The 23,878-nt window shown below is 46.3% G+C and overlaps 1 protein-coding gene across 1 annotated transcript in view; it reads right to left on the bottom strand.

The window, feature by feature from the left end:
- Window positions 1-4,569: 4,569 nt before the first annotated feature.
- The window catches only part of GPR149 (G protein-coupled receptor 149), a gene marked incomplete at both ends in the record, with an annotated part of 33,219 nt that continues 13,910 nt past the window's right edge, over window positions 4,570-23,878 (bottom strand). The window contains one exon of the mRNA XM_082487296.1: window positions 4,570-5,142. Within this exon, the coding sequence (XP_082343422.1) occupies window positions 4,570-5,142 (573 nt within the window). The remainder of the gene's footprint in view (window positions 5,143-23,878) is intronic.

The following is a 23,878-nucleotide window of genomic DNA, read 5'->3' on the forward strand; positions in this document are numbered from 1 at the left end:
ACTAACAGTGCACAGCACTCTTCAGGTCTCACAGCGGCACCAACTAGGCAGCAAAAAAGAGCCAAAGAAAATTAGCACAAAATAAGTAACTCTGAAATCTAAAGAAATGTTAGAAGATCCCCTGATGAACTACGTCACTGGCGCACCTCCACAGGGCAAGCAAGGCAGACTGGCACCAGTCCATCCCAACGGCTGGAGGCAGGATCCCAGACGGGAAAACACATCCCGCTGCTCAGGTATGAACTCTCCCGTCAGTGGCGCCACATCACCGACACCCAAAGCGGCCTGCCGTCCCGGCCGCCGTTAGCCTGTAGGTGAACAGAAACTGGGGCCATGACTGTCTCCAGTTCGGTTATTTAGATACACCAGGACAGGAGACGTGCCTGACGCTAATCTGAAACCAGTGACGCCCAGAGTGAAGGGGCCCCCGGTGACCACCCGTAACACGTGCCACCAGCCCGGGTACACTTCCCGCCAGTTTTTGAAACAAATGGGATTTTAGTGTAAGAGGAAATTTCCATACGCTTGCACGTAGCTACTGCATTTCAGCCATGTCTTTTTAACACTGCGAAAAACCCCACACATTCGAAAGAAAACATTACAAATTCAAGTATTTTTAGTAACTTTGTAGATTTAGATGTTGGAAAGATAGTAATCGTGCATCTATTCATGCATGGATCATTTTCTAATATGTGTGACGATGCCTTTCTTGACATTATCTCAGTGGTTGGCATATTACTGGGCCTTTTCAACTCCTTCTACCCACTGCTCGCACCCGCCTCAGTCACACACTATCGTGACGGAAAGTAACGCAGCCGTACATAACGCTCTCTACGCAGCAGCGTAGGACAGAAGACAGCGTTCGCCTTCCCGTACTCTGAAGTGAGATTCCTTGAAGTCAGACTCCTAAGGCGGACCCAGGAAAGCTGGCAGGCAGCACTGGCAAGGGGGAGACACAACAGAAGAGGATCCCCCGTTAGAGCGCTCGGTCCGGCCAGCAAACCTGGCTGCTGCGCGCCGGCAGCACCGCAGCCACTGGGGCTGTCTCCGTGAGCGAAGGTTATTTGTGCAGGGACTGGAGGTCTTCATGAGTAGTTTGTTTTATACAACACAGAGTGTACGACATAGAGGAGCGTACAGATACGGGCACTGTAATTCTTTTGGGAGCTGTTGCTCGAGTCCAGAAAAGCAGAATTTATTCTGCTCTGACACACCTAAATCTGCAAAATTCATTAAGAGAGAGGAACGTAACACTCAAACCCTCCCCTTGGAAATCATTCCAGTGATACATACTGGGTAGTGAAATCATGTTCCAGAATCTATGCAACAACCCCAAATCTATAAAGGTAAAATAACATATAAGTAACATTTATTATTTTTTAATGAAATTACTGTTATTTTGAAATAGTATGAGGCTGTAACATGTATTTTCTATTAAGATTAGCAGAGAAAATTTACATTTCAGCACCTGGCTGTACCTTTTATTTCAAAAGCACAATCCTTTGAGGCATCTGGATTCTTGGGCCTGGCCCTGCTTATTACAGATTTATTTTTCTTGTAACTCTGTCGATGTGATGCTATTCTCAGCGCACATGAGTCCGCTGAAAGGAAACTCTGACCCACTGGATATACTGCTTACCAAAGGTTACCTCAAAAATCATTTCCCACTTTCTTGTTTTCTATCCTTTGCATTATTCAACAACCCACGTCCTAAGAGCAGGGGAAGTCCGGGCGCGGATTCAGGTCATATTTTCCAAGGGCTTTTTTCCGTCAGTCGCTGCGGTGTCTGAACAGAGATGAGGTCTCTTTCGAGTCACCTTCCAACGGTCACTGACAAACACTTTGCTCTCAAATGTCAGGCTGTCACTGAAATACATTAAAAGGTCAGACAGGGGAAAAACAACACAGGAGGAAGAAATTTGTTTGCCTTAAAAACTATTATAAAAGAATTGTTTTAAAAATTAAGTCCAAATACATTTCATGAAATAAATGAAGACACCTTCACGCTTACGTGAATAAACCAACCAGGAGCAAATCTTCTCAATCAGCAAGTTTCCTGGCGCTTTGTGCAAGGAGCTGATACCTACTCAATAATTACAACTTGGATTTTCACACACTTTAAATTGTTTAATGATATAAGTCATTTAGAGCAAAAAATAAAATAATCAGACATTTGTACATTATCAAATTTACAGATTCATGAAAGAAAATATTATGTCTTATTACAGCAGCAAGACAACACTCTACAATTGGCTCAAGCTCTGGGTCGCAGCCATGTGGAATTTTAATGCCTCCAAATTTTAACCCTTTGTAAATGGGATGAGCACATCCGCACGTAATCTTGTTAACATAGTCCGAATCACTTCCAGGGAAAACAGCCCCTGAGCAAACTACAGCTGTGACGGACCGCATCCTCCATCACAACTGCGCTACTTTTGTCTGGACGGAGTGTGTCTGTTGCTATGAAGACACCTTCTGCGTTCCTTCTGCAGAACACGAAGCAAAGCAACACGTTCAGAGACAGCAGAATGTGTCCCTCTGCCCTGCGTGTATGGATATAGACTTCTTCAACAGACTTACCACTGACTGCTCCTTCTACCGTAGTTTCTCGTTAGATCTGAAATATAACACAGCATCTTATTGGCACTAAGAGCCTTGAAGCAATCTTATGAGAAAGAACCCTTGTTTTCACCTTGGAAAGGCAGCACACGGAAAGCACAACTCGCAGAGCGATCCGTCTTTACCACAGCGACCTGCAGTCTTCCACCCCGATTTTCTTGAGTGCTACATCACTGTCACAGCGGCACAGCCCCGCTGATCGCAACGGCCGACCTGATTTATGCTGGCGATGTAGGAAGTCGCCTGCTTGTTTTCCTGCCTCCCTATCGAATGCTGAGTGCGAACGGACACAGGATTTGGCCCTTTTGCTCTGTCTGTTCATAACCCATAAAGAAATCCTGAATAGGGTTGCGCTTATTTTCCCTTGCATGTTCCCACTCAGTGGAAAACTGCAGACATCTGTCGTCACGCATACCACTGGAAATGAAATCTATTCATTAAAGAAGCAGTCTAATTTTTAACCGAACTGCTGAAAGTCCTGGGAGTATATTTACCTCTGCTTAACTGAAATGAATGACAAACCCTCAGAAAAAAGAGCTCTCAGTCAAAACGCACTGGCATTCCAAGCGTACGCAGCACATTTAATGTAAGACTTGACTCCATTCACTGTTTCTGCCTTGGCTTGTCTGAATTTGACACAAAACGGAGTATTCACTGGTTTAAGGTTGGTTTTAGACTTAGTTCTATATTCCTTATAAGTCAGTAGAAGATGGGCTCCTCCTGAGGGCGATACAGGGCAGGAACCCGACGCAGGTAACCAGACCCGCTCTCTTAAGGTCGATGTCCAAGTTCGGTCTGTAACTTTGGCCGCCTTGAATAGCTCCTTCCCCCTCTCCTAAGGAGTCCCAAATCGGTCCTAACCCCCAGCTCCTGACGCAGGTCTAAAGCACGAGGGGCCATCCAAGGCCGAGTGACAGGTTCACTGACAGAATATATATGGCAGAAAAAAAATCAGTGTTTTTGCTGTGAGCCACTGGGACTGCAGCAACTATCTGCACGGCACACCTGCTCTCGTGGCCGTGTTGAGAGAAGTACTTGCTTCGCACGGGCCCTGAGGAGGGAGATGACATTGTAAAACTATTCCCTGCTCAGGGACAACTCAGACATGAAGAATTATTCAAATTACCTTTGACATCCTAGCTCTTCGAACACTGCAAATGCTGCCTTTGTCTGGATTGAGCGCAAATATTCTGTAAGGTTGGGAAACTTCTTAACTTGGTAAGAGATCACGGAGGCAACAAGGGGTCTCTTCAGAGTACTGGCATAAAATTAACCAATTTGCCACATTTGATCAAAGAAATATCAAGCCGTAAGAACACTCTTAAGTTTCACAATGTCGCATTTACAAAATGTGCATGCTTACATTTCAGCCACCCATATTCAAAGGTCTATACAATGGCCACTTACATAAGTATTACATATGAATCACTTACATGGCAGTAGAAAATTAAACAATTTACATATCTTTTAGTCTTCTACTTAGTCAACTAAATGAGCTGGTCTTAGATTTGGGCTACATTTTTTTGGATAAAAGTTTCAAGTCTGGCACATCAGTAAGAGCAGAATTACAATTCAGCCAAAACTGTTGTAACTTCACACCCGTGAGCCACTCCCTCATTTTCTGCAGGTTCCCCCCCACAGACCACCCAGTGCCAACAAGCAACCAAAGCCGGTTTTTAAGACTTTATTTAGGATTCCTTTTAGACGCAAGCGTTCCTCAAATAAATAGATATATAAATAACTTGAAAATCACTATGCAAAGCTGTAAAGCACTTAAGGATTTGTTATCCCATCTATATATCATGAAAAGTTTTAATCTACGTAACAGTGTACCCAAACAAAATTGATTTATGTTAGGAAAAAACAGTTGACATTGTATTTGGTAGGGTAACTTGAGTCAAGAGGAGCAATGTCTGTCAAATCAGTTTAAACGTCTAGATTAAATGCCTTTTAATTGCTGTTGCCATCTTCTTCCCGTTCTCTGTATGCTTTATTCAACATCTGTATTTCTTCCTGATAACCACCTCTTTCCATATGCTGCTTTTTACTGTTCTGCCGATGAGCTTCGACAGTGTCTGGGATTGATATGTTAATATCGCTGTCAGGATTGTTTGATGGTATGAAGAGGGAGTAGGAGGCAGTTTCCCCTAAATCACACGAGACAAACCTGTTTTCTTTCCGTGAGTAACGTAAGGATGGAGACCTTACCTGTGTGGAGGACTGGCTGATATTACTGATGATTGACACAGTATCCAGCGCCTCTTCGTTGTCACAAATTTCAAGAACCTCTAAATGAATTTTAACGCTTGTGTCAGCAAAGGTGTTAGGAGACTCCTCTGGGTTTGGCTCGTGACCAACACTTTTAGATCGATATACTTCAATTTTCTTTGACGTGGGTGTTATTTTTTGCCCTTCAGTGCTTACCTCATACGTCGATAAAGAGAGGGTTTTTCCCGTAGGTGCCTGAAGAGATACAGTTCCTTGAAACGCACACAGAGGGATAGCCAAGGCCCCACCTGACCGCTGAAAAGAGAGAGAATGACCATCATTTAATGCTAATTTTTGAAGTTAGAATCCATTATAAATAAGGCAATTAAGCTTAGTTTGTTAATTTATTTTACTGTTGTAGAGTTTTCCTTACAGTATTTTAGAAACTTGGTATTTAACTTAACATTATGACTTTTAAAAGAGTAGAAAGAAGTGTTTTATAATCATACACTGCAGTGTAAAAATGAAGTCCCAAGTGACTGTGACTCAGCTACAGCTTACGGACACAGAGATTTTATTACAGTAGTCTACAGACTTCGCATTTCATTGCAGCCAGTCCACGACGGGACAGGCAGCACCAGCAGGCCCCTCTCTGGCCGGCATTAACAGGTACCTCTGAAAGTTTTTTCACTCTGCTTAATTCAGATCAAGATACTGATCTCCTGAGGCTTCTCATATGGTGACGGAAAGGAAAGAAATGACACCAGCGGATTCTTCGAAACAAGACCCAGCACTGACAGCGTCTGTCTCCCTTGGGCGCCCTAACTAAATTAAGTGCCTGAAGTTAGGTGGGTTAGCTACCGAGCTAAACCTTCCAAAACAACCGGTCAGATATTATTCAGGAAACTTTTTGTGCATTTTTGTTTATTTTTATGATGTAAATAATGTTCATTCAATGGTATCAGTTGGAAATCTGTAACAAGGATTTACAGCTCCACTACCCTGACGGCCAGAGGGCCCTCCCAACCCCACCTCCCAGTGGTTCTAGAAGCCAGTACAGGATTTTTACTAGAACAAAACTGAATTTATCAGTAAAGAAATTTTCATGAACTTGAAGGCAGAGAAAAAAAATTCAGTTACAGCTCTGTACTACTGAAGGTCATGCTCAGACCAAGAATTTTTAGCTGGTGCAATGAAAATAGCGTTTCAGAGGCTGTAAATAAATAAAGGCGTTACACAAAGAATTCACTGTGCGGGCCCGCAAGGAGAACAGAGGACGTGGTTTGCTCCTATGTGGACTGTGGTATCTAACTCAGTGGCAGGTTGTTACGCGTTCCCTTCTGCAGTGCTGCAGGACGGATCCTGACTTTTTTTCTCACACTATAAAGACTTCCATTTTTAACTGTGTCGTCCATTCGGCGACTCATTTTTGACAGAACCATAGCGATGGCAGTTTTAGACACACACAGCAAAGAAACATCGGACTCGGGTTCTGGAGAATCTCACTGAGGGCTCATCTACTGCTCCATCCTCACCTGCTTTGCTACAGTTGGGCTTTGACTGCTTGCCGAGAAGGGCAGGGATTAGCATCTGAAAACTTGCTCTTATTCGCTAAAAAATACCATTAAAATGAACCGCAGCTTTGCCAAAAGCAGACGCCTTGGCAGGCAGTGAAGTGCTGACTTTGGGACAGGGCAGTTCACAAGGAAGGGCTGCGCTGGTTAAGAGGGAGATGCACAACAGAGAAGACCGCTGAAATTAGGGGGAGCTGCGGAATCCAGCCCTGCACCCACACAGGCACTAGGGAGAAGTGTGCGCTCAGGGTACTGAAACACTGCCAGGTCAATCAACCCGCATAGTCTTATGTGTTGCTGTTGCCATGCTGGTTTGGGGACCCGTTGATGAACTTGTAAATCCACCTTGATTATCTCCAGACCACATTTTTATGTCAACTCCACCTTACCCCTACTGCGCTGCAGCTCCCTCTCCAGCCAAGGTGGTTCTCTGCCTCCTGCTGCTGCCGCCTGGCAGGGCAACCCCCAGCCCGAACCTCATCCTCCCCCGTCCCCTCTCTATACACACACATACACACGCACAGAGACGCGCCTTAGTAGCCTGTGACTTTCTGGATGATTTGGGAATAAGAAACAATATTACAGCAATCAAAGCATGAGGTGAAAAAACGACAAAGCGTGATACAGGGAGAGTAACTGGGGGAAGACAGACAGTCGATTTATCGGGATGCGTTAAGTCTGAGGCATTGAAGGAGTTTGGATAGCACCGCCATTTCCTCCTGGCCATGCAAGGGAGGGCTACAACGAGAGGGGGACACAGCTGCCTAGGAGAGTAGGATATGCCTCTTCGATTGGGAGCGTTGCGATTAATCTACCTGCAGCCAAGAGACAAACGGCAGAATACCAGAGCTTCAGAAATGGCTGGTCTTTCCCAGGCAAGTTACAGGGGGAAGCCTTGGGCTTACCCTCGGAAGCAGAAGCTCCAATATTGTCCTCCTCCTGGGTGCTGATTTGTCTTGGGCAAACTGTGCGAATAGAGGGGAAGAAGGAGGTGGAAAGACCAGGTCTAATAGCTGGCAGCAGGGAGAAGCGCTAGCATCGTTTCAGCACGGAAAGGACCCCTTCCACTTGCACCAGTTCCGCTGAACTCCAGTATAACTGAGAAAGTGAGTAAAAACAGAGAGGTTTAGGATACCAATTGGAAAGGAGAAATTGTTCACAGGGAACCGGGAAAGGCAATTACTTGCTGATTATTAAAGGGAACTGTTGTGATGAGACTTCTATCAAATCAGGCACAACTTTACACCACACAGCTAAATCAAGTGCCACATTACCTCACCTTCACTAAAGAGCATGAAAAGGAAATTAGGTTTCATTGCGTAGAAAAATCTTGCCAGACAGTGACTTAAGGTGGTCTTTCGACAAAGGAATTTGCCTGACAAAACCCTAGGAGCTGGCTTGCCCTGCTGGAAGGAAATCAAAGTTGTATAATCTCCTTAATAGATTTCTCAGAGAAAAATGGTCCTCAAGTGCTCTTCCAATGTGCAGTTGCAGAGGCAGCTACCAGGCTGTGTCATCGAGCCGGCAGAGGTCCTGGATCGGTGAGTGTTAGACGACAGCAGCTCACTGCCCGCTCCGGGCTGCTGCCCGAGTACGGAGCCGCGGTGGGCACAGGGGCTCCCGCAAGTGCAGCTCTCCTACGGGTCAGCGCCAGCCGCCGTTGTTTCAAAGCAATGACGGGGGAGCCTTTTTTTAAAGCAGAGTTGGGTGATGGCACATACATTTTCTGTAGTAATTAGCAATTAGGATCACTCCTCCAGGAAAGGAGGGATGTGAGACTAACTGTTTTCTCAGCTTGAGGAAGCTCTTGTCCACTTGTCTTCCATCCCAGGTGCTTACCAAGGCCACCAGAGGACAGAGCGACAAACCCAGCTCTGGGGAAAATCAAGTGGGCAAAGTCTACTGTTTCTAAGCAATGCAGATGGATGCATAAGGTTAGTGCCTCGAATATTGCAATAGATAGAGCCTGGACACCTAACAATTTTGGTAACACACATTTAGAATGGTGTTTCTGTTGGACACGAGCCCTACAGCTCTGTTTCCAGCCCCCTGTCTAGTTTCTGCAATCAAAACTGAAAGTCCTTTGCAGGGTCAGTTAAGTGTCTGCATTTCTGGCTGGTAATCAAGCTCAGGGTCTGAAGAAGTCTAAAACGGCACTTAGATTATACAGAAAGACATCTCAAGAGTATGAAAAAAGAAGTTAAATAAGAACTGATTACTTCAGTCCAAGGTTACGTTCTACTTAATAAAACACTGCAGGTTTGTCCAACTGAATGTCAAGAAGATGGAGGATATGTCTGAGACACCTGGAGGGAGAATGAGTAATCCTCACTCAGTGCTGGAATGAATACTCCAGCTCTGGAGAATGAGAAATTTTCCAATGACCACAGATTTCACAGCTCCTTCCAAAAGTCTGTTTTCTGTTGAGAAATCAGTATTTACTTTTAGAAGTGAAAGGGACATACCACGTCTTCTATGCCACTTCCCAGTCACTAACCAGGAAGCCAGTAAACTACATTATTTTCCACGAGAACAATTCCAATAGAAATATTGTTCAACTACAGACGCTTTCACCTGTTTCCACAAGTAGAGAACCCATTTGGCTCTTTGCAAACCGTGCACCATAATGCCACAGACTCCCGAGTGTGCCGGGCACCTGCCTAGTGACCACTGCCCCTGCAGAGAGCAGCTCTCAAATCACAGCTTCAACTCCCCCCGTGCAGCAACCGAGTAGCAGGGAAACTGGACTAACTAACTGCAAGCTTTGACCGCGTACATGTGTGTGAAACAAGCCCATTCACCACCAATGCAAAATGTTCAAAGTTTAAAAAAATCCAGCTAATTACTGAAAAAAAATCCAGCAGCATGTACATGATACTACAGAACTTCCTACGCAGAGTTTATTAAAAATTAAATCAAATCCTGGAACTACACGAGAGGGGAAGGCAGAAATAGCACCTGAGCAGAGATCTGAGCTACCGAACTGAAAATGCACGGCTGCGTGCTGAGGGGAAGCCGCGGTGCCTGGGCCAGGCCCAGGTGCCCCAATTTCCGTGCTCCGCGCTGGAGGGAGACGCTGCAGCCACAGAAGGCGACTGTCCCCCTGCAGCCAGAGCACCGGAGAGGACTCTGGGCCGCAGCTGGGAAGGGGGCAGTGACCGAGAACGGGGTCTGGCCCCTCAGCTCATCAGTGATGCGCAGGGCACAGAACGGCACCGCCAGGCTCCCTCCGGGGCTCGGGGTGTCCCAGAGTCAGGCAGCCCAGCAGAAAAACGCAATGAATAAACCCACTGTTAGTCCAAAAGAGGGAAGAATGCCCTTCCGGTTTTATGTACAGCCATCCTGGAATTACTTTCAGTATAAATTACTGTTAACGAGAACAGAATGTGACCCTTATTTTGTCCTTGATGACATTATTAAGTATCCATTTTTTCTTCTTATGGGACATCCATGGCAATAAATAGGAACCTACCAGCAAACCAGACTATACTGGTACATCCTGTGATCAAGTATTTTATCTTCCACTCCCGTTGTTACCTACAGTTCAGCTTCCTGATTTTAAGCCTTACAACGCAACACAGTTCTAATGGCACAGGAATGGGCAGCAATTTGAGTAACGCTTAACAGTGGCCTTCAGTTTACCCACCCAGGTTCCTGTAGCTCATCTCTGCGTTATTTTAGCGTGAACAAGAGCATCCGCAGTTGTGGCTCTCGGGTTATGATTCATTTTTACTTCAGTGAAAACAGAAAGAGATGCACTGTGCTGCTTCTGAACATCTGCCGTCTCACCCTCCCCAGCCTGGGCCCAAAACGCTCTTTGAAGGGTACTGCTCCACTGCGCGCTTCCCATGCTCTTTCGCTCACATGCTTTGTATTCCCGCATTTAAAAGACGACCTAGTTTCTAAAAGAAATACACGCAACTCCTCCCACACAATTTATGCTATGTGTTCTCTTTTCAAAGCACTTCCACAGAGGTGTTTTTAAGAAGGTACAGAAAACTTACAGCCACTGGTTTCTTGGATCATCTTCAGAAAGACAACGTTTTGATGCTGTTTGTCCCGGTTTGAGGTAAAACAGAACCAATTTTGTTCAGTAACTTCGCTTCTTAGCTGGGCCTCTTTTAACAACTGAAATTAACTGCATATTGTGCAGACAGTGTTCACTCTCTCAGAGTGATAAGGCCAATTGTTTATAGCTGATGCCCAGGCATGGTATGCAGAGAGGCTCCTGCTTATACTTATTGCCATAACAGCCAAGGCCAACCAACTTTGTTATTTGCCACGTTGGAGGGTCGGAAGCGGAAAAGCATAGTGGGGTCCCACCTGGAGGGAGGAGCGGACAGGACAGGTGACCCAAAACTGACCAACAGGGTATTCCATCCCATCTGCCTCATGCTCAGTATAAAAGCTGAGGGACCAAAGGGTCACGGGCTCTTCCTTCAATGGCCGACGTCTGAGGAGGACTCTCTCTGCCTGTGATCCCAATCCTGACTCCAGATCCGGAATCCAGTTCCCATCCGTTACTGAGTCCAGCCTGGGACTGCCCTAGTGCCAGCCGGTGACGTGATTGTCATCTCGGGAGCTTGATACGGTTTTGTATATATTTTTCATTATTTCTTTTTATTTTATTATTAATACTTCATTAAAGTAGTTTAGTTTCTTCTAAACTCTTAAGTCTCTTTTTCCTCCTCTGCCTCTCTCTTTGTAGAGGGGTAGAGGGGAGCATCTGTCGGTCCCGTCTGGGGTCCCTTGGGTCCCCAGTGGTGGATTTGGCCTAAACCACGACAGATTAATTGGCGCCCAACGTGGGGCACGAACAGTGCTCCACCAGAGCTGTGATAAATTGTCCAAATAGTTTGGATTCCAACTTGCTCAGAGATTAGAACAGACAGCTTGCATCATGTCGTTCTTAGACAAAATCATGTATCATGCCTTTAAACAGCTTTGTTGGACTTTAATGCAGTCAGCTTGGTCTAACCTGTCAAATGCATTGCAAACTTCATTTATTCTTTGTCTTGTTATGGGAAGGTTTAAAGGTGCTATGTTGGTGTGGTTTGCAATTCAGATGTATAACACGATGAGTTGGGTAACGGCTCTACCTGTATATCTCGGGCATCAGGTGATGGATTCTGTTATTAATTATACTGTCGGTTCTACCTGGGGAATGTTTACTTCGCCCTTTGATACTTATGCTAATGTGACACCCTCAGAGCTGGGGCATGGAAACCTTCTGGGCTCTGAGGATAAGGACTGGTACCTTGTTAAGATCGTGATTTTGTTGTTGGTGCTTCTGAATGTGGTGCAGGGGTGGTTTATTGTGAAACATCTGTGCTGGGGTAGCTATAGGGTACCGTCCGCTGCCGCCACTCAGACCCGCGCAGCCGCTCGGCGATCTGCAGCGGCACAAACCGCGGCCCCGCCCGGCCCGGCCGCAGCCGCCCCCCCCAGAGCGACGGCAAAACCGGCAGCCGCCCCCCCCACCGCAACGGCACAGGCGCCTCCTCCGCCGCCGCCGCCTGCAACGGCACAGGCGCCTCCGCCGCCGCCGCCGCCGCCGCCTGCAACGGCACCGGCACCACCGGCAGCCGCCCCCCCCACCGCAACAACACCGGCCCCTCCGCCGCCTGTCCCGGCACAAGCTACTGCAGCCACTACAACCAGTACCAAACCTACTCAAACTCCATCAAAATCGGTACAAGCTGCCCCGGTAACCAGGAGGAAGAAGAAGAGGTCAACTCCTTCCCCTACCCCTTACGACAAAGACCACCTCAAGTCAGATAGCTTGGGGGAGGGTTCTGAAGAAATCCAGTTTTTGGGAATCAAGTGGCAAGATGGCCGTCGCCAGATCCCAATGGATATAATTAACCGAATAACATCTATGTCCCCACCTACTAACAAAAAGGAAACACAAGCCTTTTTAGGTGTTGTGGGTTTCTGGAGAATGCATATTCCAGGTTATAGCCAGATTGTGAAACCTCTCTATGAAGTAACTCGAAAGAAAAATGAGTTTATGTGGGGCCCTGAGCAACGACAAGCCTTTGAGCAAATTAAACAAGAGATTGTGCATGCAGTAGCCCTTGGACCAGTCCGAACTGGACGGAACATTAAAAATGTGCTCTACACCGCAGCCGGAGACAATGGCCCTACCTGGAGCCTTTGGCAGAAAGCACCAGGGGAGACTCGAGGTCGACCCCTGGGATTCTGGAGTCGGGGATATAAAGGCTCTGAGGCCAACTATACTCCAACTGAGAAAGAAATCTTGGCAGCATACGAAGGAGTTAGAGCTGCTTCAGAAGTAATTGGTACTGAGGCACAGCTCCTCCTGGCGCCCCGATTACCAGTACTGGGCTGGATGTTCAAGGGTAAAGTTCCTTCTACTCATCATGCCACCGATACTACCTGGAGTAAGTGGGTTGCCTTAATCACGCAGCGAGCTCGAATAGGAAACCCAAATCGCCCAGGAATCGTAGAAGTGATCACAAATTGGCCCGAAGGCAAAGACTTTGGGATGCCACCAGAGGAGGTGGTGACACGTGCTGAGGAAGCTCCACCATATAATGAACTCTCAGATAATGAGAAACAGTATGCCTTGTTTACTGATGGGTCTTGTCGTATTGTAGGAAAACATCGAAGGTGGAAAGCTGCTGTATGGAGTCCTACACGACGAGTCGCGGAAGCTGCTGAAGGACAAGGTGAATCGAGTCAATTTGCAGAGGTAAAAGCCATCCAGCTGGCATTGGACATTGCTGAACGAGAAAAATGGCCAATACTCTATCTTTATACTGACTCATGGATGGTGGCAAATGCTCTGTGGGGGTGGCTAAAGCAGTGGAAGCAGAGCAACTGGCAGCGCAGAGGTAAACCCATCTGGGCTGCTGAGCTGTGGCAAGACATTGCCGACCGGCTAGCAAACCTAGTCGTAAAGGTACGTCACGTAGATGCCCATGTACCCATGAGTCGGGCCACTGAGGAACATCAAAACAATCAGCAAGCGGATCAGGCTGCTAAAATTTTCCAGACAGACTTGGACTGGGAACATAAAGGTGAACTATTCTTAGCTCGGTGGGCCCATGACACTTCAGGTCATCAAGGAAGGGATGCAACATATAAATGGGCACGTGACCGAGGGGTGGATTTAACCATGGACGCTATTGCGCAGGTTATCCATGACTGTGAAACATGCGCCGAAATCAAGCAAGCTAAACGGTTAAAACCTTTGTGGTATGGGGGACGATGGCTGAAATATAAATATGGGGAAGCTTGGCAAGTTGATTACATCACACTCCCTCAAACTCGCCAGGGTAAGCGCTATGTGCTTACAATGGTGGAAGCAAGCACAGGATGGTTGGAAACCTATGCTGTACCTCATGCCACTGCCCGGAATACCATCCTGGGCCTTGAAAGGCAAGTCTTGTGGCGACATGGCACGCCAGAAAGAATTGAGTCAGACAATGGGACTCATTTTAAAAACAATCTTATAAGTAATTGGGCAAAAGAACATGGTATTGAGTGGATATATCATATCCCCTATCATGCACCAGCTTCTGGGAAGATTGAGCGATACAATGGACTGTTAAAAACCACCCTAAAAGCTATAGGAGGTGGAACCTTTAAAAATTGGGACAAACATTTACAACAAGCTACCTGGTTAGTTAACACCAGGGGATCCATCAATCGAGCTGGTCCTGCTCAATCAGACCTTTTACATACTGTAGAAGGGGATAAAGTCCCTGTGGTGCATGAAAGGAATTTGTTAGGGAAAACTGTTTGGGTTTTTCCTGCTTCAGGCAAAAGCAAACCCATTCGTGGGACTGTTTTTGCCCAAGGACCTGGATGTACTTGGTGGGTGATGCTGAAGGATGGAGAAGTTCAATGTGTACCTCAAGGGAATTTAACCCTTGGTGAGAATACACAATCCTGAGCTGTATGATGCTGATCACTACATAATACTAACAGTGTTCAATAAGTGTTTTTCAGAATAACACAGTGGTGATGAAACCTGAGCTAACTTCATCAAGTGGCGTCCAGCAAGCTCTTCAAGATGAACATGCTACCCATGGGCATAAACCACAATGAATTTTGTACCATCTTTCCTACCCTGAGATGAGATCCTGCAATCATGAACTAACTGGACTTAAAAATTTGTACATAAACCGTAGATGAGTGACCTGCATATATCCATATCACATATAACTGTGTGTGTGTAAATTTGATGTATAAAAGTAATAGTAATCTGAGCAAGATGCAAATGGTATGGAATAAGGGGTGGAATGTCCCGGTTTGAGGTAAAACAGAACCAATTTTGTTCAGTAACTTCGCTTCTTAGCTGGGCCTCTTTTAACAACTGAAATTAACTGCATATTGTGCAGACAGTGTTCACTCTCTCAGAGTGATAAGGCCAATTGTTTATAGCTGATGCCCAGGCATGGTATGCAGAGAGGCTCCTGCTTATACTTATTGCCATAACAGCCAAGGCCAACCAACTTTGTTATTTGCCACGTTGGAGGGTCGGAAGCGGAAAAGCATAGTGGGGTCCCACCTGGAGGGAGGAGCGGACAGGACAGGTGACCCAAAACTGACCAACAGGGTATTCCATCCCATCTGCCTCATGCTCAGTATAAAAGCTGAGGGACCAAAGGGTCACGGGCTCTTCCTTCAATGGCCGACGTCTGAGGAGGACTCTCTCTGCCTGTGATCCCAATCCTGACTCCAGATCCGGAATCCAGTTCCCATCCGTTACTGAGTCCAGCCTGGGACTGCCCTAGTGCCAGCCGGTGACGTGATTGTCATCTCGGGAGCTTGATACGGTTTTGTATATATTTTTCATTATTTCTTTTTATTTTATTATTAATACTTCATTAAAGTAGTTTAGTTTCTTCTAAACTCTTAAGTCTCTTTTTCCTCCTCTGCCTCTCTCTTTGTAGAGGGGTAGAGGGGAGCATCTGTCGGTCCCGTCTGGGGTCCCTTGGGTCCCCAGTGGTGGATTTGGCCTAAACCACGACACTGTTCTGACAAGGCATGCAGGAATCGGGCACTAGCACAAAGGCAAAGAGCTTTGTGAAATAAAATAAAACCCTATCTTTTCAACCAACGTGCCATTTTGCAGTTTTTGTGTCTCAGCAGTTTTGCGGAGTATTAGATACACATATATCATTGTAATGATTCCTAAATAAAACGTAGAATTTTTTCTGCGACTCCAGTACTGTGCTTGTTCTATCGGAATTAGTTATACCAGGATCTGTAGTACTATCACAAAGACAGGTCAGAACTGAAGTGCATTCTTTCTCTCTCATGCATCCCACACCAGTTTGGCATCCATGGTAACTACCCAGGACAAGGAAGCCTCGCTATCCACCACTCCCATCCTGGGCAGCGAAGACTTGTCTTTCTGAGACCTTACTCTCTCTCAGCCAGGAGAGGTGAAGGAAGGATCAGACACTTACCTGCTTGAACACAGCAGATTTAATATTAAGTCTCTTCCGGTTCTTACATCCACCTATAGATACTTTTTCTCTGTGGGCACACATGCGTAGATACATACAAGTATTTATTTATTCATTGAACACATGCATATACGTATATAAAATATTTACCTTTTTACAATGAATTTCTTAATTTCTGGTTGGACTCAAGGAAAGGTTTCAGTTTGGAAATGCTCAAATGTTTCAATTAAAAAAACCACAGCATTCCCCAACCAAAACATTCTGTAAGCCAAAATCGCTATCTTTATGCTGAGGCCAGCTTTAACCGAATCCCACAAAATATCTGCCGGGTCTCATAAAAGTTGCAGACTAGCACTAAATCCGAGCCATCCCTCTGGAGGACGGCTTCCTGCAGGTTTGCATCACAGAAACAGCAAGTTGGTAATTTTCAAAGTTGCTTAATATATATCCACAGGCAGTTTGTCACTCGGGAATGCTGCAGGACCTCTAACGCCGTGACGTCTGCCACGAGCTCCCGCCGATGGGAGCTGGCCCTTCCCTTGCCCACTCTTCCTTTTTGTGGCGAGTGTTTATTTCCATCACGTCCCACCACCGGCCATATCCTCTGTGCAGCTCCTGCCCGAGACGGCTGGAGGCGATTCTGTCTGTTAGAATCTGGGACAGGGATTTCACTGGAGGACTACATGTACCAGCACATGCATTTTTAACAAGCAAGGACAAAAAATTACAATGAAATAAATCACAAATGTACTTGTTCCTTAAGGAGTGCTGATGCATACTGAACAGAGAAATCTCTGCATAATTGATAAAGCAAATCCTTTCATTATTAAATTAAATCATCCACCTTCCAGATTTCACAGACGCCAGAAAGCAGTAGTTGCTGCTATGAGGCAAACCCTCCTTACGAGCACTGGAGTCTAAGGCTGGGCGCCCCTGCCCCGTTCCGGCGGCCTCAGCAGCGTTTGACGTTTGAGCCGGACTCACGGGGGAGGAGATGGCCACGCAGGGGAGGCTTCAGCCTCCGCAGGGGATGTGACCGAGCCCCACTGGCAGAAAGGGTTCCATTTGGAAATGTCCCAAGCAGTGAGAAAGGGCCCACCAAGAGGCATCTGACTTACAGTTTTTAAATGATCCTACTAAGGCCATTTATGGAACCTACAAACTCCGCAGCCTTCCCTGAACGGGAAACAAGTTTTTGATCCCTATGGCTCTTTTGAGGGGAAGGGAAGGAAAGGGGAAGGCAACTTTCACAGAATCTGATTTTGTATTTGTCCTTGCAAACTGGCAGAAACCAAAGCAAACCACCCTTTTCTATCTGGTTTGCCATGAAATACTTACACTTATGTGAAATATTAGGGGTATTAAGCTGCAAGCACACTCGAAGAAAATTTTCATTTCATCCCTTGCCAAAGCAGACCCCCGTTCCGCATGCTGGTAAGTGCCTCCCAAGGGGTACGGCATTGCTCTGCTCCCCGTCAGCGTCTGCAGGAGCTGATCAGCAATTTGCGGAGCTGGGCACTTACAGAACAGCCAAGAACGTACGACTGCAATCAACTCTGAATACTGTTTCTGATGTATTTTCATGTGATGTTCAAAAGAATTTAAAACTCTAGTTTACAAGTGATCCAGAATTTATTCTGCTAGAGGAGGTCTAGAAAATTCTTTAATGCCAATGTATTAATAATTCAAGTACCAAACATTTCTATGTATTTTTGCATTTTATATTAAGTGTAACTGGATTTATCCTGTTACAAGGCTCTTAAACTCAGTGGTCCCAGTTCTCCAGTGCTTAGCACCTGCAGAGACCATTGTCCAGTCTGGATAATCCCAGGATTTCCTAGTGATTTTTTGTTTCAGGGAGCAGATGACTGCACAGCAGGGAAGGAAAGCATGAACAGCTCCATTTTCCAAACACAGTTATCAGTTAATACTTCATCTCCTGAAAACAAAGCTGACTTGTTCCAGAAGTGGATCCTTAGTTAGGTAACACTTGTTATCCACTGAAATCAAAGATAAACTGTTCAGAGCCACATATAGCTCACACCTTAGTTTGATTTTAAAGACAACAAATTGCTGTTGCAGCATGGTAAAGTCCAGTGGAAAAAAAAAAGGTTAACCGAGGGAAGAAAGGAAATGCCTAAGAGAGTGGAATTCCTACATGATCAAGGGAAGACGACAGTAAGTTTGGAGGATACTCCAGCGCACCTAAGTTAGGAGCGCCCCTCCCTGACTATGCAAGAAGGCTGTGCCCGCAGACATTTAACGCTTGAACCAGTTGCCCGGACATGGTTGCCTAGTGCCATCAGAGATGCCGCAGAGGATTTGATATATCCTCAGAAAACTTTCAAATATAACAGAGGACTAATGAGAGATCTACAGCCTCCTGAAACAGCAGCTGGAGGAAAAGTGGGGCACCCTAAGGCATCTCAGCTGGGTCTACACGCCTGTGTCTGGGCAAGGGACTCAAGCACAACGTGGTGATTCCTAATTTTCAAATGCCATGAAGCACAGGCCCTAGAATAATCAGATAGGTGTTAACACTAGCATCACAGTGAAGTAGAGATCACACTGGTGTATGTACCTCGTCTCTGGACAAGGTAGGAGAGCTCTGATGTGAGGTCCCGGAATGGAGAGAGACTCTCCCAAGCCTGCGGAAGGGCACAGTGGGAGAGCGAAGAACAGATGGCAGGTTTTGCTGCGTCCCAGTCCAACATCACTCCCATCGGGCCATGCCGCCTTCCCAAACAGAAATATCAGCAACCTAAATAAAGCTCTAATGAGTTTGCATTCCTAATTACTCTGGTGGAATACAGCTCTAGCTGAAAAGTTCCATTTTTAGAATGTTTCCAATAAGGATCCCAACATTTCTTTCCAGAGACAATGTGTTTTCTGTTTATTTTAAAATAGAGGCTTAGTCTTCCATTTCCCTAAAAATAAAAATTAGCAGCAGTAAAATTAATTACTGCAATGATTTGCCCTTTGGGAGGCTGAATGCAGTAAATTTAGAGCTAATAGGGTATGACAAGAATAGACAAGCTCACCTCAGATGACCTGAAAACCAGTATTTGTCATTGGCCTGCCCAACGTGGACAGACCCTTATTTGGACCAAATTAGTACCAGAAAGTGCAAGAGACATCCAAGGTAAGAATACTTGCATCCGCATACCAGAACTTCTGTACTCAGTTGTCTGGGGCTCAAGTAAATGAGCGCAAACAGAAAGCCCTTTAATATTCCACAAATAATGCATACGGCACCGTTCGCCACCCCCTGCAGTACGGGTGCAGCACGGACAGAAGCTCAGGAGGCATCTGGCTTTAAGGCCATTCGCATGAGCCCGCGGCTCTCCTTACTGCGGGGCTTCACGGGAGTCATCTGCCATGAGCTTCAGGTTCTCTGTTGCCTGTAACTGTTGGTGTCCTACAGACGTCTAGATGCTCTGCACCTACTTATGCTCGCATTATTACAAACAATCTATACTTTCATGCAAAGATTTGCTGTTTCAAATCTACTGCACTTCAATAGTCTTCTTCACAGACAGAACAGCTGATTTTACAAGAAACAACTCTCTTCACTATGGAAACAGGCTCGCCTGACGGGCTGGGCTGATGTGGCTGGCTTTCACCAAACTTCTTGCCGTCAGGACACCTGCCGCACACCCTCCACTGATCTTTCAAAAATAACTGGGAAAACGAGTGTGTCTGTTTTGATCTGTATGTTTGTTATTGTTATTAAGATTTATAGAACAAGTACAGACGTGGTCCTTAAGTAATTCTGTACACTTGTTCTCACAACGCAGTGTGAGATATTTATGACAATTTCTAATAATTTATTTGCACTTTCAGGTAAAAAAGAGTGCACGGAATTAAAAATTCAGTGTTAGTTTTAATTATTTGCATGAAGATAAATATTTGAGGTTTGCACAGGAAACAGAGATATTCAAACACTACACTAGAGGAACATTTAAATCGCGAAGTCGTGCATCTGAAAATATAAAAATGCCCACACTGTGCCTACCTGCGCCAAGTAATTATGGCTCTTGTATTTCTATCTGGTGTGTCTTCCTCGTGTGGTACAGTGGAAGTGGGCAACAACTGACGATGCAATTGAAGGCTGTCATGGTCTATGTGTATACCTACGTTCCTACAGAAAGGTCAGCGGAGAAGCTACCTGAGGTTTAAAAAGCAGAACAATGAGGCCAGTGCTGCACTGAGGCAACCACCTTGCTCCTAGCTGTAGATAGCTCCATCCCTGCATCTCCACTGCACAGTATCAATGAGTCTCAAGAAATAAGGGTTTTGTCAACTGGGTACTACACACAAAACAACAAGAAGCAAAATCACAACCTTAGACTTCAGGAGGGCTAACTTTGATCTCTTCAAGAAACTGCTTGGGGAGATCCCGTGGACTAGAGGTCTGGAAGGCAAAGGGGCTCAAGAAAGCTGGTTGGTATTCAAAGACCACTTCCTCCAAGCTCAGGATCAGTGCATCCCGAAGAGCAAGAAATCGGCCAAGGGATGCAGGAGGCCTGCCTGGTTGAGCAGGGAGCTTCTGAACCAGCTCAATTAGAAGAAGGAAGTTTACACTCAGTGGAAGAATGGCCTAACCCCTTGGGAAGATTACAAGAATGCTGCCAGAGTGTGCAGGGATGAAACAAGGAAAGCCAAGGCCACCTTGGAACTAAACCTGGCAAGGGATGTCAAGCTCAACAGGAAGGGCTTCTTCAAGTATATTGGAGGCAAAAGGAAGACCAGAGAAGCTGTGGGCCCACTGTTGAATGAGACAGGAGCCGTGGTGACGGAGGATGCAGAGAAGGCGGAGTTATTGAATGCCTTCTTTGTGTCGGTCTTTACTACCCGGCCGAGCCCTCAGGAGTCCCAGGCCTTGGAGAAAGTAACGGGGAAAGAGGAAGACTTCCCCTGGGTTGAGGAGGATCAAGTGAGGGACCAGTTAGGTCAATTAGATATTCACAAGTCCATCGGCCCTGCTGGGATGCACTCGAGAGCGCTGAGGGAGCTGGAAGAGGTCATTGCTGGGTCACCCTCCACCATCTTTGAAAGGTCCTGGAGAACAGGCGAGGTGCCTGAGGACTGGAGGAAAGCCAATGTCACCCCAGTCTTCAAAAAGGGCAAGAAGGAGGAGCCGGGGAACTACAGGCCGGTCAGCCTCACCTCCATCCCTGGAAAGATGATGGAACATTTTGTTCTGGGCGTCATCTCAAGGCACGTGGAGGAAAAGAAGGCTATCAGAAGTACTCAGCACGGATTCACCAAGGGGAAATCATGCCTGACTAATCTGATAGCCTTCTATGATGGTGTGACTGGATGGACAGATGAGGGAAGAGCAGTAGATGTGGTCTACCTTGACTTCAGCAAGGTGTTCGACAGTCTCCCACAGCATCCTCATAGGCAAGCTTAGGAAGAGTGGGTTAGATGGACAGTAAGGTGGATAGAAAACTGGTTGCAAGACAGAGTTCAGAGGGTTGTGGTTAGGGGCGCAGAGTCTAGTTGGAGGTCAGTGACGAGTGGTGTTCCCCAGGGGTCAGTACTGGGTCCAGTCCTGTTCAATATATTCATCAACAACTTGGATGAGGGGATAGAGTGCACCCTCAGCAAGTTTGCTGATGAGACAAAGCTGGGAGGGGTGGCTGACACACCAGAAGGCGGTGCCGCCATACAGAGAGACCTGGACAGGCTGGAGAGTTGGGTGGAGAGGAATCTTATGAAATTCAATAAGGGCAAGTGTAGGGTGCTGCACCTGGGGAGGAATAACCCCCTGCACCAGTACAGGTTGGGGGCTGACCTGCTGGAGAGCAGCTCTGTAGAAAGAGACCTGGGAGTCCTGGTGGACAACAGGATGACCATGAGCCAGCAATGTGCCCTGGTGGCCAAGAAGGCCAATGGCATCCTGGGGTGCATCAAGAAGAGTGTGGCCAGCAGGTCAAGGGAGGTCATCCTCCCCCTCTACTCTGCCTTGGTGAGGCCACATCTGGAGTACTGTGTCCAGTTCTGGGCTCCCCAGCTGAAGAAGGAGAGGGAACTGCTGGAGAGGGTGCAGCATAGGGCTACCAAGATGATTAGGGGACTGGAACACCTCTCTTATGAAGAAAGGCTGAGGGAATTGGGTCTCTTCAGTCTGGAAAAAAGACGGTTGAGGGGGGACCTGATCCATGCTTATAAATACTTAAAGGGTGGGTGCCAGGAGGATGGGGCCAGACTCTTTTCGGTGGTGCCCAGTGACAGGACAAGAGGTAACGGGCACAAACTTGAGTATAGGAAGTTCCACCTAAACATGAGGAGGAACTTCTTTACCTTGAGGGTGGCAGAGCATTGGAACAGGCTGCCCAGGGAGGTGGTGGAGTCTCCGTCTCTGGAGACATTCAAAACCCGCCTGGACGCGTTCCTGTGCAACCTGCTCTAAGGTGGCCCTGCTCTGGCAGGGGGGTTGGACTAGATGATCTCCAGAGGTCCCTTCCAACCCTATGATTCTATGATTCTATGATTTTATAACTGGACCACAATTAAAACAGCATTAGTATCCACAGAACTGACATTTCCTGCTTTAGAAAGGTGCAACTCTGCTACCTTCACAGCACACTCTAAAGAACATGGCTTTTGCACAGTTCTATACATCTGCCAAAGCTTTCCAGCCATGAACATTCGAAAATGACTTCTTATGGTCTTGACTGACCGGACTAATTGCATTATTAACTGCCTGAAGAAGGTTAGTAGAGCAGAAGAGAGAAGAGGCCTATTAGGCAGTGTGCGGTGGTTACAGAAATCAGAGCCTAGGCTGCCCGGTCCGGCTCTCTCCAGCACGTTGCTACTGGGAAGTGGTCACTCTTTGCACAGGAGATGATCTGGTGACATTCATTTTCTTTTTTTGTAATAGCTGCAAAACTGGGCCTTACCCTTTTCACCAGACTTGATGAAGTCTATTTGACGCGTGTACTGCCAGTCCTGGAAAAAAGTTCTGAGTTCATTTGCAAGCATCATATGCAGGCTTTCTGCTGAGCTGCGCATATTGTAAAGTTAAACTGAAATGGTGTTTCTACGTACTAGGAAAATATAATGAAGAAAAATATGTTGAAGAACAGCACAAGCCTTTAAAAATGGAGAACATATCAGCCTAGAATGTAATGGCTTTATTGGAAGGTGTCTAAATTGCACTGCTTTTGCAACTCCTATTCAATTAAGTGGCATTAGGGGCAATGTACAAGGATCCCTTGGTCAGTGTGATATTGATTTTGTTTGTAGCATTGTCTGTTCTCTCAGAGACAGAACACTGATATCAATCAGTGCCAGCTTTCTGCAGGATTGATTCCTGTAAGAGTCTCTGACATACAGTGGTATTGGTCAGCTCCACAAGGCTTATTTATCCTCATTACTTCTCCACAGCCCAGTTTTTTCTTTCTTTCCTCTAGTCCCATGCGTGCATGCATATTTGTATCCAGTATTCACAAAACCCTGGTTAAGCAACAGATCTGAATCAGACAGAATAAAGAGCAGCCATAGGAAGCTAGCTGCTTCCCTCTGGGGTACCAGCATGAGGGAAGCGCTATAGGAGCTTCCCTATATTCAGCCTTGTCCTCCTGGGCAAATCTTTCTACTCTCAGTATTTCTCCTGTTCGTGCAATTCAAGAGTGCCAATAGCAGTTTAACTGCGAGCAGAGAGCGGGTAAGCATTCAAGGACCACATCACTTTGTCCCACTTGGAGCAAAGTTGGAAGATGATGGTGAAATGCTGCACTGATCTTCCAACCAAGGGAACACCACCTGCAGGAAGAGACCAGATGAGAATATCACAGCAGATTAGCACGGGTATAGCTGGATAGGGCAGTGGAAAGCAAATAGAATCTTCAGGTCCATTCACAACTCAGCCTCTATGCTGTGCCTGGTGTTTACTGGAATGTTTACAACTTTCCTGGAGTGAGAAAGATCCTGTGAATTTATCACTGCTAAAAAGACTTCAAACTGCAGACATACAGAGACACAGCACTGACTCCTCCTAAGTGAAATAATTTACGCGGCCTCCCC

This window comes from Vanellus vanellus (assembly GCF_965231255.1).
Source record: "Vanellus vanellus genome assembly, chromosome: 8".
Taxonomy (NCBI): Eukaryota; Metazoa; Chordata; class Aves; order Charadriiformes; family Charadriidae; genus Vanellus; species Vanellus vanellus.